This window comes from Dromaius novaehollandiae, chromosome 3 (assembly GCF_036370855.1).
Source record: "Dromaius novaehollandiae isolate bDroNov1 chromosome 3, bDroNov1.hap1, whole genome shotgun sequence".
NCBI classification, from domain to species: domain Eukaryota; kingdom Metazoa; phylum Chordata; class Aves; order Casuariiformes; family Dromaiidae; genus Dromaius; species Dromaius novaehollandiae.
This window is the reverse complement of record NC_088100.1, coordinates 82,073,483-82,090,238: the sequence shown is the minus strand read 5'-3', so window position 1 is coordinate 82,090,238 and position 16,756 is coordinate 82,073,483. Positions and strand designations below refer to the sequence as shown.

Genomic DNA, 16,756 nt, shown 5'->3' with positions numbered 1-16,756 from the left:
AGCTCTATTGAAGCAAAGTTTCCAGTTTGTGCCATAGTATGAGTCAGCTTAACCTGGCCTTAGCTCAGACATCATGATTTCCATCACAGGTTTAAGCCAAGCCCTTGAGGAGGACCGTAAGAGCTATAGTATGGATCAAGCTCAGATTCAAGACCATCAGTTGCCTGGGGCTTTCCTGCAAGAGCAGTCACATTTGGACCATCATGTTCATGTTCTGTAACCATGATGCCTGTATCTTCTGTGATTTCATTGAATCTCTTTTTGTACTAATTAATACTTTTGGTATCTGCAGCGTCCTGTGGCAATGACTTCCATGGTTTATATATGAGAAAGTGCACTTATTATTTAAATGTACTGTCTGCTAATTTGCTGGGTACACACTGATCCTGGCATTGTTAAAAAACAGTGAGTAAGGACATCCTGTTTGCCTTCTTTGTGCTATTCATCATTTTATGGTTATACGCCCCATCTCGGTGGCCACTTTTCCAAAGTGAAGAGTCTGGGTCTGCTTAAGCTCTTGGCTGCTCTAGAAAGTTTTACTTGCGTGCCTCACAAGTGATCTGCCCTCCAGCTTCATGACTGCCCGCTGTAGCTGCAGCAGCCACTGCAACTGCTGATAAAGTGACATTCTCTGTCTCCTTTTTGTCAGATACTCCCACACAGGCTTCCTCTTTCTCCCTGTTTTCCAGTCCTTTTCCCAGTGCCTGTTTGTCCTCTCCTTTGGGTGCCGTGTCTGGATCTCACGTTGTCTTCCATTAGCATCTCTCCAAAAGAGAAGGGGAACAGTTACAAATATTGATGGGGAATAAAGGTTTACAATTACCAAATTAAATCCACAGGTTGTATAAATGGACTGTTAACGCCTACTTCTCCTTGAAGTATTTTTAGCCTTAGGGAAAAGAAATCTTCAAGCCTAGTAACTAATGAAGTATGACTACATACTGACTATTACGTCTGAACTGGCCATACCCAGGTTCATAATCTACATAGGTCAGAGGTGCCAGGTCAATCCACAAAGAGCCTGTGTTAAGGTTTTCAGCACTGTCTGTGAGCTGAATCAGTGAGTGAAGTCATGTGTTGTTCTCCATCCCCAGTAACTTCCTCCTGAGTAATCCCTGGCATAACTTCACAGGAGACGAGAGCATCATCACAGCACCATGTCTGGCCCCTTTGAATTCAGATCTCAGAGCAAAATTTGGGAAGACTGGAAAATGAACTGAACAAAACAGAATAAAATATTTACTACTGTCTCTACATAAAGTGCTGAATTTTATACTGCCTTTCCCAGAACTATCTGGATCAATGAAAACCCTTTTCGACAGAGTGGAGACATAGTGTTCAGCAGCAAGAGGAGAGCCTGCTTGCTGATCAGTCGATATTCAAGCTTGGACGAAATCATTTTTCTGTTCAAGATCTAATTATTCGCTGCTAGCTTTAAGATTAGTGTTCCTCTGCCAGGGTTAAAATTTATGAAGCATACTTGACGGTGTTTACCAAAGGTAACACTAACAGCAATAACACTGAGGAATTTTCCTTGGGTGCCAGTGATTCCCCATCTGTACTTCAGGAGGGTGAGCCTGTCTGACAACCGGATTTAATGTCGATAGTGCGAGGGAGATGCGAAGCGAGGACGTGAGGGAAACAATAACCGCAGTGCCGATGAGATCAGATGTTTTTTTCAGCCACTCTTTGCTCCCTTTCTGGAGGGGGGAGCCGCCACCATGAATAATAAACAGGAAAAACAGAGAAATGTTTTGAACAGAAATCAGGGCAGCGCCTGGGGGATGGGAGCTGGGCCACCACTTATGTAAGCGTGGGTATAAAAGGGAAACCCGAGTCCCCTCCCGAAATCAGAGAGTGGGGGAGAAGAAAAGCGTGAGCATCCTCCCTGAAAAGCAGCTTTGAGAGGTGTGCGTTTCCCTGTGCCGTTGCGGTGGCTACTGCAAGGTGAGAGTCATGCGTGTGCCCTGGGCAGTGCTGGGGCAGGTGATGCCTTTAGGAGCGGTCTTGCTTTTCCCTCCTGCAGCGGCTGCGAAGCTTTTCACCCCGGTTTTGCCTGGCACGGTGCCTCCGTCAGAGCTCTCTTTGGGGCGCCAAATCCTCAGCCATGGTAGCTGAAGGCAGGGTAGAGACTCTCGTCTTTCCGAAGTCGAAGCTCTATCTTTAAGCACATGCTCATTCCTAAAACCATGGCAATCCAACTCGACTGGGGGGGAAAAAAAGCCTGAAAAAAGAGTCCACATTTAGTAATTAGAATGATGCTTGTGCACTCTAGCTTAAAAACGGCTCAGAAGCAAAACAAAAAACTGACTGTAATTAAGCTGTACTAGTATGAAATATGTTCCCAGGCGTAGCAATGTGCTTGCAGCCAGAGGGCAAGTGTGAAAAGATAAAATACAAAGGGCTAAGAAGCGCGCTAGCGCCTGATGCATCTTCATGGGGAAAGTTAATTGAGTGAGCGTAAATGACCGGTGGATTTTGTGTCTGAGCTTTGTACAAAGACATAAACGTAAGCTGAAATCAGAGCTTCTAATTCATCACTGAGTTTAGCCAGATATCCTGCGACACAAAGCAGGAGCAGCATGGCAGTAAAAGCGGCTCCACTGCTGCTGCCTCGCTCAGCCACAGCGACGCAGTGCCCGCATCTCTTGGACGCTGCTGCCCACGGGGACTGTGAGGAGCGCCAAAGCAGAAAATTTTCTGGTGAAACTGTTTTCCGGAGAACATCGAGTGTTTTAATTCAATGATTTTATGGATTGAGTTTGGAAAAAAAGAAAACCAAATAATGAGAAACAATGATTCCTGCACACCCCAAAGGTCACGACAACTTTTTGTTGAAGAAAACAGAACTGAATCCGTACACACCGAAAAGAAGAAAAGATTGGCCCACCCCAAAAACCTGAGGACTTTCAACTAAAAACTGAGCTTTCTTTGTGCGACGGAGCTGCCAGAGTACCACCCGGAAGCTCTCCTGCCGCAACCCCGGCTCCCGGCGCGCCGTGGGGGCGGCAGCAGGGCTGCAGCGCAGCTACGAGCAGGCGATGCCCGAGTGACAGCTCCCGCAGCAGGCTATGGTGGCGTTTCTGAATCATGCCTAAAAGTGTCATGATTTAAGGAGGAAAACACAGTGGCTGCAGGTTACGTGATTTCCCCTTCCCACATTTGTCATCTGCAGCAAACGCACAAACCTGGCAGCTGTAGCGCATGTTATCAGCATCCCTCGTGGCTTATTAGCAAAAGTTAATAATTATTGTTAATGAGGATACTTTTCAGTGTTTTACAGAGCACAAAGTGCCCTTCCTTGGCACAGCCTAGGCTTGAAATTCTTCTATAGACACTGAAAACTTCCCCCAAAGTTTACTTTTTCTACTGTTTAAGTTTTGCACAGGAGGATGTAGTGGACCAGTGGTGGCTCACGGGCCTGGCACGCTCTGGCCCTGCGTGCACTACTGGTGCCCAGTGCCTAAGGCAGCCCGGCGTGAGTGGAGGAGCAGGAGACGCAGGTCTGATGGCTGCTGCCCCACATCCCGCATGTGCCTCCTTTGGGCGCGAGGACCTAGGTTCCCCAGCCGGCTGCACCTGGCCGCCTGCAAGGAGGGCTCTGCAGGGAAAGGGGGTTACAGCCAGAAACCCTGTTCTGCCTCATCTCAGTATTTAGCTCAACAAAATGTATTTTCAATGGAGGGACTATTTCTCGCTTTGCCTGGATCTGCGGTGGGGATGCATGCCTTTTATAGCCATCTGGAGGTTGTACAAGTGCTTGGGGATTGCTCTGTTGCCAGATGCTTCTTGGATTGGGATGCTCAGGCAGGAAGAGAAGAAAACACCTTAAATATTTCAAGCTGTTTATTTAGACCTCATGTGCATGATGGCACGTCCTATGGGCCCATACTCAGAACTGCTTTTAGACCTCATTACAGCTAAAATCAGAGTACAGTCATTAGTTCAGTCTTACTCCTGTCAGAGCCATGGGATTTTAACTGCCAGCTATATTGAGGGCAGTAAATGAGACTCACTGTAATCCAACTGCAGCAGCCCCAGCTTGGTTTGCTGTTTATCTGCTTAAAGAGGAAGAAGTAGCATGGCAAAATCAGAGGATCATATCAAAAGCAGCAAAAAGACCTCTGAATCCCACCCCTTGTGCATAATAATATTTGGGCATCCTAGGATCTGAGAAACTGAGATTGGGAGGGGTGAATTCCCTGTGGAGAACAGGATTGGGATCTGGCAACCTAATCCATCTAGCTTTAATCTTGTCCTTTTCAAGAGGAAAACAAACAAACTTTTGATCTTCTGTATAGGTCAAGAGGGAAAGAAAGGCTAGAAATTGAGAACTTGATCTTTTCACTCTGCGTGCAAGTACATATCCCATTTACTCATGGGTTCACAAGCTGCAAGTTGGACATTAAAGGCAATTTATCCAAAAGAGAAAAATCCGATCTGATGGTACAATAAAATGCAGGTGCAAGGAAATGTGCATTTTTTTGACTTTGACATAAAATGGGCTGAGTTATTTTCCAGTCCTAGAATAAGTTTATTCTGCATAATAAAGAGTCTGTGTCCATCTTAGTAAATGTGTAACTGCAGACCACCCAAACATACTGGGTCTGGTTAAAGGTTATATATTGATCTGTAGACTCTTCTATGAATCCAGTGTTAAGCCATACTCAAGTTTTATCGGGTCCTATCTGGCCTGGTCTAACTCCTTTCAGCCTCCCAGTTTGTGGTGCAAAGTGGCTTCGGGCAGTGTCACTGGAGACATTCAGAAAGGGCATAAATCCACCTGCAATCACAACACAGCCCTCCAGGAGCAAAAAGGTGCTGTGAGGAGCCTGCCTGTCGTCAGAGGGGGAGATTCAGACAAGGACAGAGCCTAGTAAGTATGCTTATTGGTTTTGCTTTGAATGTCAGTTTTTCAACTCAAGATTTCATGTCTTTGTGAAAGGCTCTGGGCTGACTCCTTTGGGGAATACAATGTGTTTGCTCTCCACAAATTTGGCTTAGTATAAGTGCCGGTAGTGAGAACTGTCCCTCTTGCTGCTTCTGTTCATGAGGAAGCAGTTAATGTCATGGCTCTGGCCACGGTAGAAAACCAAACTCCAGGCACCAGCTGTGCCTAGTGAGACAGCCATAGCTTTGCTGCTAGAGCAGGTGGCACAGAGTCTTTCCCACTGCTGCTACAGGAAGGATAAGGAGGGCTTCAAAGACACGGAATGATGATAGAGAAGACCAGGGAGGGAAGAACAGTGCCTCCAATTCCTGACTTTTTTGTTTCTTTTCCTCAGCCTGGTTCGGTCTGGAAAATGCAGAGGACAGTAGAGTGGAAATGCACTAGCACAGTGGCCGGGTTAAGTATGAAGAGAAAGTTGGAAGGACACTTCCTAAGATAATTTTTTAACTGGTCGCAAGCAGCATGGAAGCCCTGCAGTGTTGCACATCCCCAGCTGCAGGACCTGGGCTGGGAGTGTGCTACGCGCACTAGTTGCTGTGAGGCAAAGAGAGATAGAGGAAGGGAGCAGAGGGGACAGCAGCAGCGACTGCCACTGCTGACATGCTAATTCCATCCTAAAGAGGATGGGATGGGATTTAATGGGGAAGAGCAAACTTTGGGTGAAGACATGGGACTGGAACTTGAGTTCTGCAGCAGGTCTTATCCCCGGGTCTGTGTGGAGCAAATCATTGAGGGTCCAGCCTGCAGGCACTAGCTAGGAAGATGTCCAAACATCCTGAGGGGCCGCTGCAACAGCAAACAATCCTGTTTTGCAAACAATCCTGTTAGATATGAGCGTACAATCTGGGAATGTAGATGTGCACATTGACATGCATATGTGCTTGGCAAGGTATATATCTAATTACCAAACATCTGTGCATCTCAGTTTCATATTTGCAAGAGAGTGGTGATACCACGAACTGGAGTATTATTAGTCATAGAACACTTGGAGATCCTTCAGTGAAATTAATATGGTTGTACGTCAAAAATCAGGCTGGGAAGGTGTCGGGCTTTGAACGCTGGATTTGAACCTGGACACTTCCACCCTATGTAAACGGAAGTGTTGGTGAGACAGACATGGCATTGAGTGGTTTAGAGCCCTTCTCAAGATTTTAGTGTTGGTATATTTGTATAAAGAAGCCTTGCATGTGTTTGCCTAAGAGCATCCATTTCAGCGATGCAGTAAGAATGAATGCTTCCACTGGGCTCTGAAAACACGAAATGCTTTGTTAGTGCCAAGCATTATGCTGCCTAAACATACAAAGCAGGATGGCTCAGTGGCTGGACCTTAAGACACCTGGTTTCCCAGCCCACTTCCCGCAGAACAACAGGCAGGCCCTTCAGCCCGTCTGTGCGTCACCAAGACTTGGTGCAGCAATGCACAGAGGTAGCTCTCACTAGGTCCTGGGAGCAATACAGCTGCATTATTATAGTGTTTTGCCAGAACTAGCACACTCTGGTTAGCAAGCCTAACTGGTCCAAGTGCATGACTATAATGTTTCCAGGGCCCAAATCTTTAGGGTACACCAAGTAGGTTATGCAGTCTACTCTGTTCCCAGCATTTTTCCATGTGCTGCCACTGAAGCTGGTGGCCATTTCACCCTGGACTTCTCACAGAGCAGTCAGACCAGCACTAAATACAGCAATTCTCACCTCTGTAACTCCAGCGCAACACTAATACCACCCCATATGAGTAAAATAAACAATATTTAAAACAAGCTAATCAATCTTCCTTCCTTTTCTTTATCAGACGCTGCGGAGGCAGTTTTTCGACATGAAGCTGGCAGCAAATCTTGTCTGTTTGTTCACGTGCCTCACAGCAGTGGCTTGTGACCGCGTCTATGTCCATCCCTTCAATTTGTTTTCTTTTAAGGAGAGTACCTGCAAGGAGCTGGAGAACTTGGTCCAGGAGCAGAAGAAGACATTTGTCCCCGTATCGATTGAGTCCCAAACCACACCTGCCTATGAACATGACCTGAACGACAAAGTCAAGCTGGAAACCATAAGCTTGAGCATCAACGAGAGGCAGAAACTGAGCTACCTGAAGGACTTTGTGTATGTCCTCGGGACGCGGTTTTACAGTGAGCTAAGGGAAGCACAGAGGGGCCAAAACCTCCTCCTGCCTCCAACCAGTATCTATGGCTCCTTGGTGTCCTTCTACCTAGGTGCATCAAACCAGACAGCAACTGATTTGCAGGGTTTGCTGGGATTTGTTGCTCCTTCCGGAGATTCCAACTGCACCTCCAGAGTGGATGGACACAACATCCTTTCAACCCTGAGGACTATCGAAAGCCTCCTGGTCAAGAACAGGGACGAGGAGTTGCTCTATTCCAAGACACTCTACCTGTTCTTTGCCCCCGGGGTGCCTTTGTTCGAATCATTTCTGCGCGACCTGATCCCCTCCGCTGAGGCGCTCTACGTCCGAGCCGTCGATTTTACAAATCCAGGTGAGGCAGCAAAACAGATAAACGCCTTTGTGGAGGCCAAAAGCGAGGGCCGAAGCAAGCAGTTACTGACAGACCTCGATCCAGCCACCAGCCTGCTGTTTGCAGCGGACATTCACTTGGCAGGTAAGAAACAGCAAGGGCTCGTTTCAGTAGTAAACTGCGCAGAGGGCAGGTAACACACGGGTCTCCCCTGTTCATCCCATTTAACAACCCTGTGCTGCTGCGCTGGGCCAGGCTCTGTTCCTGGGGAGGAGGCAAGGTCGAGCCTGGCCTGCAGTGAGAGGAAAAGGTGCAGTGCCAGAGGTGTAGCACCACATACCCAGAGAAACCAGACATGGTTGCTCTAGTGACTACTAAACACAGAAGTCCAGAGGCAACTTTGGGCTCAGGAAGCAACTGAGCAAGCTGCCAGTTGGGACAATACCCCATAAGCGAAGACTTAAGGCAATTCCTTAATTGCCTAGGACTGTTGCCATAGCTGCTAGCCCAGCTATTCCCCCATACTACCACTGAGCCTGCTCTTCTGAGCACAGTTGCTTTTCAACATCTTACCACTGAACACAATACCAGAGGTTGCAGCTTTATGGCAGCCTGCATACAAATGACTAAACTTCAGAAAACCTCCAGTGAGATGTAAGTGTCTAAGTGGGCATCTACTATGAAAGGTGGAGCTCACGAAATGCTTTAGGCCTTCATTTCTCCACTTCTAAAGCGGAGATCAGATTTTGTTTGCCTTTGATGGGTGCTGTCTGTTGAAGATCCATCATGCTTATAAACTGATCCGAGGGCCTTGTGTGAAAGGTGAGAGTACTCTCACCTCAGCTTTCTCTTCATCAGTGTACAGTCAAGCATATAGATGGCACTGTAAAAGTATTTCTTGTATTTTAACCTTGTACAGAGCTGCACATCGCCATGAGAGCAGACTTTTCCTTTAGCAGAGCAATTTCTTCCTCTTGTTCTGTATTGGAAACTTGTTATTTTATTAGTTTAGAAGCACATACTTGAGGGTCTGAGTCACTGGGTCAGTGCTATTTCCTTTGCTCTCTCCAGAGGATGCCTGCTGAGATTCAGTCGCCATGTGCAGGCTGGAAAAAATTGGCTCAAGGATGAATGAATTAGATAAACAACTATTCTTCTAATGAACACTGGAGATGGACTTCAGCATTTGCTTTGCTTTTTCGTTACGGAGGGGCAACCATGACAGCTAGTGCTTGCAAGTTCTACATTTTGCTCCTTTAACTTCAGGAAGGAAAAAATTCATTACTTTGCTGTGGAACACATTACATATGCACATAAGATATTATCAGTAGTCATAGGATTGTTTAAAAAAAACAGCAAAAACAAAGATTAACTATTGCAATGGTCTCACTGTTCTCTTGCACACACTTGTCACATTTGCAAACTGGATGCTAAGCAGGGACTACATTTAGAAATCTAATGCTTATCAAATATTATTACTACTAAAGAAGCAGACTTTTTTAAAGTTGCAAAATAATTACAAATGAGCGAATGGAAATGGATGATACAGCATAGTTGAGACTGCACGATCTTAATTCCCTCCCCTGCCTTTAGGCTGCTTTTCAAACAAATATAACCTTGAAAAACTTCAGTTTTAACTGGAAACGTGGTGGGGTGCTTTTTGCCTTTTTTTATTATTATTGTTAACCAAAAAGTCATAGCTTTCCACTAAAAGTGGAGATCTCATTAAGGTTGTCAGGCTGGCATAAAATCTGTATTACAGAACACGGAGAACGTTATCTGAAGCAGAGCGGTCCCATGTTTCTTTCCTGTCCTCCAAAGGCAGTACTCTGAAGTACTCCTGTACTCTCCCAGGCTCTCAGCCTACCTCTTCACCCTGTGACTGACGTCTTCCACGATTTTTATTTCCTTTCCGTTATCTTTCTTTTGTTTTTAGATACAAGCCTTTTTCCCTGCTCTGATGCGGTTGACAAAACGTTCCTCAACCCCATAGTGACCGTGTACTACTCCAAGAGAATTCAGTGCAATAACACATTTCCTCCAGTGACAGCTAGCACTTTTTATAGAAGAGGTGTTCATCGTCTTTGAATTTGTTTTGCATTCCAGATGTCTGAAGGAAAAGCAGGGCTTCTCTAACAAATAGGTCTCCTCTTTGTTTGAAAAACAGTAAGGAACAGAGACAAGTCATCTTATTAAGACTACTGACTGCTTTTGCAGCGCTTTCAGGAGAGCGCATGCTTACCTCCCAGTCACTCCCTTCACATCATATTATGTGGAGCGCCTGGCAGAGAAAAACATGGTTGAGGGCAGAGGCATCCAGATCCTCACCTGGCAAAAGGCCGATGGGAGCCATTTCTCTAAACACAGCAATACTGATTTATGGTGGTTCACGACTGGCCCAATATTAATGAACTCAGTCCCACAGTCAATAGCAGAGCTTTGAAATTCTGCATAATCAGATCCAAGTGCACTACCACCAATAAATAATTAAAACAGTACTACTGAAGAAACAGTTTTATCTGCTTGGCTCATTTATTTGCCAAACCAGTGATTTTTTTTCCCACTGGCAGCATTTAACAAAACAACATACAACTAAATTGTGACCTTCCCAAGCACCATTCTTGCTTCAGATAGCAGCCTTTCTGCATCCAAACGTTTGCATTTAACGTTCCAGAGACAATTAGCTTCCTGGTCCTTTGAATCAACTCTTTCTGGAGAGCTCCTTTTACTTAATAACAACGTAAGGACAGCCTGGAGCAAATCCAAGGGCCATGTCCTCAAGCATCCATGGCTGACAGAGGGCAGTGCCACTTCACAGAAAAAGGGGAAGGAAATACCAGTAAGCAGCCTATTAGCTAACCTGCTGCCTTCTGAGTAATTAGATGTTGGTTTATTTCTCATTAAGATTCTTCATATCCTTTCCAAGACTATAAAAAACAGTTATTTTCACAACCTTATACATTTAGCTATCTGAATGTCCGATTCTTATTTCCTTTTATTTACCTTTGTTACAGTCTCAACTTCTGCTCTCCTGTGCCAATAAGTTCTGCAGGTTATACAGGTGCTGTGAAAATGGGTCCTTTGTGCTTTCAGCTTATATTTTTTGTTTTGCTTACACCTTTCACATTCCTACCTGCTGCTTCTTTCTGGTGAAGTTAGTGCACTAAGCAAAAGCGTCTAAATGTTCCTTTACTGAAGGTCACCTAAGGGGAGAGTTTATTTACGCAATAGTTTATTACATATTAAATGTTTTAGGGCCCAGGATTTATTTGGATTTATTACAGAATAGATTGGTTAACAGTACACCTAGGCCAAGTCCTATTTTACACCAATACTACTTTAATGAGAGGAGTTCCTTTCTTTACTACAACACGTAAATCTGTTTTCCTAATTCCTAATTCCTTTCCATCAAAGAACAGTTTCAAGATTTCTGATCTCTGCCCTTCTCACTGATGGCAGTAGTTTCTTTAATGTCAACAGGATTATCTGCCTAGCTGGGCAGCAGCACTGATCTGTGGCAACGGTCAGATAACTTGCTGAAATGCAAAGCTGCGCAGAAGCAGCAGGAGGTGAGAGCGAGGCTTCCTATGTTTGTGAACTGGGTAAGAAACTTACATTAAGGTTTAGAAAGTGTTCAGACATGGCCTTTCAACCTCCTTGGCCCAATCAACACCTCAGTATTATGCTTACAGCTCATCTCTTTGCTTTGGTTCTTAAGATCACCCAAGGCGAGGCTTGGAGGAGAGCTCACCACAGCTGTCCTTGCACAAGCCCCCCTAGCTGCCTCTGCGGCTGGCTCCCCCTGCACAAGGGCATTCCTGCGGCAAGGGCTGTTCCTGTGGCACTGGCCATGGAAACCCAAACAGACCCTCCGCACAGACCTAGAAACAAACCAGGAACCATTTGGTAGCCTCAGAGGAGGTAGGCAACTGTGCAAGCAGAAATACCATGTCCAGGAAAGGCCACAAGGCTGGTGGAAATACAGCAGCTCTGGTAGCACTCTGATGTATGTTTGGGTCTTGTGCCAACCTCTACCTCATGCCTTAAGAGGGTACTTAAAAGGCAGGATATATATGTTTAAGGTAGCTGAACATGTTTTTAAACACGTAAACCTTGTCTAATGCACAGTGCGTTGAACAAACATATGTTGTTGTTAAGGGCAGGGAAAGGAAAAGGAAGAAAGAGGAGAATCAATCATTACTTCTCGATCTGCTTTTCAGTCAGTGTTAAGAAAGCCTCACGGCTGAAAAAGCCTCATGAATTCTGGGTTGATTCGAACACAAAGGTCTTGGTGCCTGGGATGTCAGTGACGGGGACATTCAAGTACAAAACTGACACCAGCAAGACCTTCGCTGTGACTGAAGCTCCCATCAGCAAGAACGCTCTGCTAGTGCTGGTGCAGCCCATTGATGGCAACAGCCTGGACAAGATAGAAGCTGAGCTTCCTTTGCAATCCTCTGCCTGGCTTCAGGATCTGTCACCAAGGTACGGTTCAGACACACAAATGCTCTCCCATAGGAATGAATAAAATGGGCTGGAATCCCAGTGCAGGCCTGCCTGGTTCTTGCTCTTTGGCTATAGACAGATCCTGCCCCAAGGAAGGCATAACATCTAGCACAAACACAAATCCATGGAGAATCCAGGGATGCCATAACACTAGCAGAAGAAATTTCTAGAAGCTTTCCCTCCCTCAGCCCAGCTCATGTTCAGATGCACAATGAAAGCTCTTAAAGCTGTATTCAATCTACCCTGGGTAACTGCACAAGTTGTCAAGTCACAATCTTGGATCCTCGTTTGATCCTTTCCTTAGTGTATGGCAACCTCTGGTTCTGATTTTGACAGAGTTTCACCCCAACAGAGCTTGACTTCGGTAGGACCAGCATTTAACTCTTGGTATTTCAAGGTAATAAGCAAGTACTTCTCTACAGCTGACAACTGAGGATCCTTAAGTAGGATGATCTGGGGCTTAATGGTGTATCCACAGGCAGACTTAGGGTGATTTCCCACTTTGAAAGAGTAACACAAAGTCCACACACACCTGGTGGCTGTCTCGGTTCTCACATACAGAGCACCTCTTCCTGCAACTTTTCAAATAGTCACTCAGCAGGATTGCCCAACCACCCCACTTGATACTAGTGAATACTCACTCATTTGTCTCTCTCTCTCTCTCTCTCTCTCTTTTCTTTAGACAAATTAAATTAACTTTGCCAGAGTTAACAATAGAAGGCAGCTCTGATCTTCAGGAACTTCTTACAGATATGAAACTGCCTGCATTGCTGGGGAAGGAAGCAAATCTCAGTAAAATAAGCAATGCCAATCTAACTGTTAGAAAGGTACAGTACCTATCACTAACATTTAAAAAAATGCATGCCTCCTGCTCAATGTTAGCCTATTTAGCTGTATAAATTTACCTAAATTGAAACAGTAAGCCATGTGGAACACATGATCAGTATAAGACTTTCAAAATGAATGAATAGTGGCGATTAATATTTAGATTAACCTGTCAGCAGAAACAGGTTTGCCTTAAACTCTCCAAATTTCATCACTCCAGGAAACGTAACTTGCAACACAATTGTGAAGTTTGAGGTCTATGCATGCTAGTTTCTGTACAAACACATTAGATGGCCTTCGTTACCAAACAGCTCAAACAATTCAAAGCACCACATTTGGAGAAGGTGGTGGAAGCTGCAGTTATTGGGCTGTTCAGTATAATCTACAATCACTTTGGGACTATTCCCAGAAATTGCAAATACAGAAATAAGTGCAGCACACTACCTCACCTGAAGAAAAGCTCAAGCATTCAGTCACAAGAGGAAGAAGGGAAAATTTAAAGGAGGGGACTATCTTTCATAAAAAGAAGGAAAATTATATTCTAAAAGAGTAATTTCAGTGCCTTTACTTGTTAAGTTTTTAGAGGGTATCCTACCTTGGAAGCTCTGTCAGGGGCATCAAGGATATCAAGATTTCATGCAGCCCAAGTGCATGAGCAGTTGTAGAGCTTTTTCATATGTTCTGGAATAAGTACCTCAAGGTCTTATAAACACCCACCAATTGTATCTTGTGTGTGGTTACAGCTGATCTATGTTACTGATTACTTCATGTATTTTTTCATTTACTTATACTTTCATTCATGACTTCACTATTGTGCCCTGATGACTCCAGACTCACTCACACATTTGCTTTACAGATAATAAATAAAGCCCTTTTCAAACTCAACAGTGATGGAGCAGATCAACCAGAAGACCCTGCAATGCACAAGGAAGATTCGGTGTTTCTGGAAGTAACGCTGAACAAGCCATTCCTTTTAGCCATTTTTAAAGAGAAGTCTAAGGCAATGCTTTTCCTAGGCAGAGTAACAAACCCACTGAGCAGGGTTTAAAGGCAAGCACTGAAAAGGGTGGGTGAGGGGGAAATAAATGATGCATACGCTGTTTCCCATCACCTCGTTTGTATTCATCAACTATTTTTATGATTTTGTTGAGTACTTAGCTTTGAGATAAGGCAGACAGTATTTGAAATATAGCTCCTTAAAAGCTACAAAATTGTCTACAACGTTACATCTTTTTTCACCTATTTAAAGTGAGATGACTCAAACTTTCTCCATCTTCTCTTCTTTCCCATCTTCCCACTTTCTCTCCTTTCTCTTACTAGTTCCTTTTTTAAGGTAGCGAGTACAAAACAGTAGTCAGCAAGACACTGACTTTAAAAAATAAAATTCTATGAAGGGCAAGCAGCATTTACTACAGAAAGGTACGAAAAAGGACCTATTTATTCTATAAGAGGTCACTTTTAACTTTTAGTTTGGTCAGTTTTGCAGGAGAGACCCCATTTTAAGTTACAGGGAAATTTTTACAGTTATCAACAAAGATTTCTAGCTTGCTCAGCAACATTTTCCTTTAAAATGCTGCCAACAACATGAGCAGGCTTTACTTGTCCCACTAACAAAAGATTTTGCCTTAGAAGTAAAAACACATTTGTAGAAAGTTTTTTCTTTCTGTAGCCTAAATAGATATGCCTATTTAACTCTATGGAAAAGCTAAAAATAGGGCTCAGCAACACTAATGAACTGCAATGGAGAAATTCTCATACCCTGATAGAATTACTGGGTTTTTTTTTGAAAAAAATAAGGCCTACTATTTCAACACTATTTCATTACTTTGTAAGCATTTATTACAGCCTCATAATGAAAGAGAACATTGCTGGTTAGAGCCCGGATCTGAAATCCTTAACACATCCAAATCATGTGTTCTTAAAAAATAGTATTATTGGAGTTATCTGTACTAATAATCTGTAATAATGTACTAATCTGTACTACACAAGTAAAAAAGGTTTCCAAGGTCCAATCCTATTCTTAGTCATAAATGTTTAGAATTTTAAACTGAAACAACAGACTATCAGACTTGGATTTTGAATCAGGAAGAGAACTGGGAATGAAATCTTGGTACTAGGAAAGCCTACGGGAGCTTTGCCTTTGGTTTCAATGGAGCAAGGATTTCTACCCACCTTTATAGACTTGTCTTTAGCGATGATGGCATTCAGACAGTAACTGTAAACCTCTTTGGTGTGGTAGCTCATTGTCATCCATAGTAGCCCAAATTTCTAACCAACTCAAAATCACTAATGGTGGTAGCATCCTATCAGTGGTGTAGATCCATGACAGATCCTCCCACCTCAATGGAAAAGGATGAATAGCACAACCCACTCCTGGGCATACTAGGATTTCAAAGGCTATGATGTAGCACCCATATGTTTATCTGATTATACTGTATGTATTCTAGATGCTCTAACATCTAAATATGGTGCTTGTGTTGTACACAGAAGCAGTTTAACTGTAAATGTGCAGAACAGGAAAAATGCAAATAAAAATACTCACAAATTGCTTTAACACAGTTGAGTTTATGTGTAACTAGTTTCCTTGTTCCAGCTTTTGAAATTTGCTTTAAGTCAGATCCTTGTTTTATACAACAATATAAGTTGCAAATCATGCAAGACAGCTAACAATATAGCTTTAAGTGTGAAAGAGGCAGCTTCCAAGTGTTCATACATATCATATTAACTTAAAAATTATCCTATTTACGAATAAGAGTCAGAAGGCAGCATCAGTGGCATTAGTCACAAATAAAATTTTAGACCATAAAAAGCTCCATTTTTACAATGAAGACAGATAATAATGAAACACAGCTTCTGGCTGTGCTGCTGGTAAGTTCTGGGGCAAAATGGCATTATTTATAGGTGGGTACTGCATGCTGCTAGAGGACTTCATGCCCTGCTCAGTGATTACAGGAGGAGGGGGAAAAAAAAAACCAACCAACCCACAACCCACCAACCAACCAACCGCCAAGCCACTTTGCAGAAAAGAAAGTTTGTGGTGGAGAGCACCTGCCCACTGGCACTCTGGAGAGAGGGATATACTGGCCAGAGCAAGAACTGTGAAGAAAGAAGTACTCGAGTATGTACTGTAGTATCAAAAGGATAAGCAATATATACCCAATGTTCAAATATTCAAAAACACTGAGTCTCCTCCTTTCCCAACAATATATATTCTCTTAAGATTTGTTCCTGACACAATTTTATGTCTAAATTTTTTTACTGAGTTTTACTCTTCAATCTGTAATCAAGGAAGTTGTAATAGAAACATTTTTTTCTTCCTTAGGTACCAATTTTCTTGATCCCCAAGTTCTAGTTGCAGAATCCTTAGTACAGGTGACATTGAAGAAGCCAAGAGCTCAGACTGACTTTCAAACCCATGAATGGACTTGCTAGGCTGACAGTTTGAACAAAAGCTCTCGTTCTCTTTATGTAAAAGAGAAATGCGTTAGTATAGATGCTCCCTTGGCAATTTCCACACTATTACTTTATAGTATGTAACTGAATATTGAACATCACAGAAGCACAATTAACATCAACTCATAGGTCTGCCACTTCTCAGTAACTTTTCTGTTATTGCCATATACATTCTTTCCAGCTTTCTATTTGCCCATGAGAATTTGGATGCAAAAAGATTGTTACTCACATGTAAGGAATTTTTATGGTCTCCCTCAGTGCCACCAAATTCCTCAGCTGGGCACACAGTAATGCCCTGCCCCATGCGCATTCCAAGTACCCTAAGCTTAGCGAGCAGGGTGAGCTCACAGCTGCAGTCTAGGACTCATCAAGGGTCTCCTGAATGAAGCATCTGAAATCATTCTCTAACAGATGGGAAACTTGGAGAAGGAAAACAAAAATATGAAGGGCAAGCTTAAGTTTCAGCAAAACAAAGCAGTTACTCACTGAACACAGGTGAAGAGTAATACTGATATAAGCTTATAAAAATCTAATCAGTTTGCTTCCTTATCCCTCC

The 16,756-nt window shown here is 43.6% G+C and overlaps 1 protein-coding gene across 3 annotated transcripts; it reads left to right on the top strand.

Moving 5' to 3' along the window:
- The first annotated feature begins 1,859 nt into the window (after nt 1-1,859).
- On the top strand, nt 1,860-15,305 carry AGT (angiotensinogen). 3 transcript variants are annotated; one of them, XM_026117231.2, is made up of 6 exons: nt 1,861-1,947; nt 4,713-4,876; nt 6,741-7,560; nt 11,637-11,901; nt 12,605-12,749; nt 13,604-15,305. In XM_026117231.2, exons 3-6 carry the CDS (start codon nt 6,765-6,767, stop codon nt 13,793-13,795), a joined length of 1,398 nt encoding a protein of 465 aa, XP_025973016.1. In that variant the 5' UTR covers nt 1,861-1,947; nt 4,713-4,876; nt 6,741-6,764; the 3' UTR covers nt 13,796-15,305. The 3 variants fall into 3 exon arrangements, with proteins under 3 accessions (XP_025973017.1, XP_025973016.1, XP_064365339.1); XM_026117232.2 differs by lacking the exon at nt 4,713-4,876 and having other exon boundaries at nt 1,860-1,947; XM_064509269.1 differs by lacking the exon at nt 1,861-1,947 and having other exon boundaries at nt 4,073-4,876.
- The last annotated feature ends 1,451 nt before the right edge of the window (nt 15,306-16,756 follow it).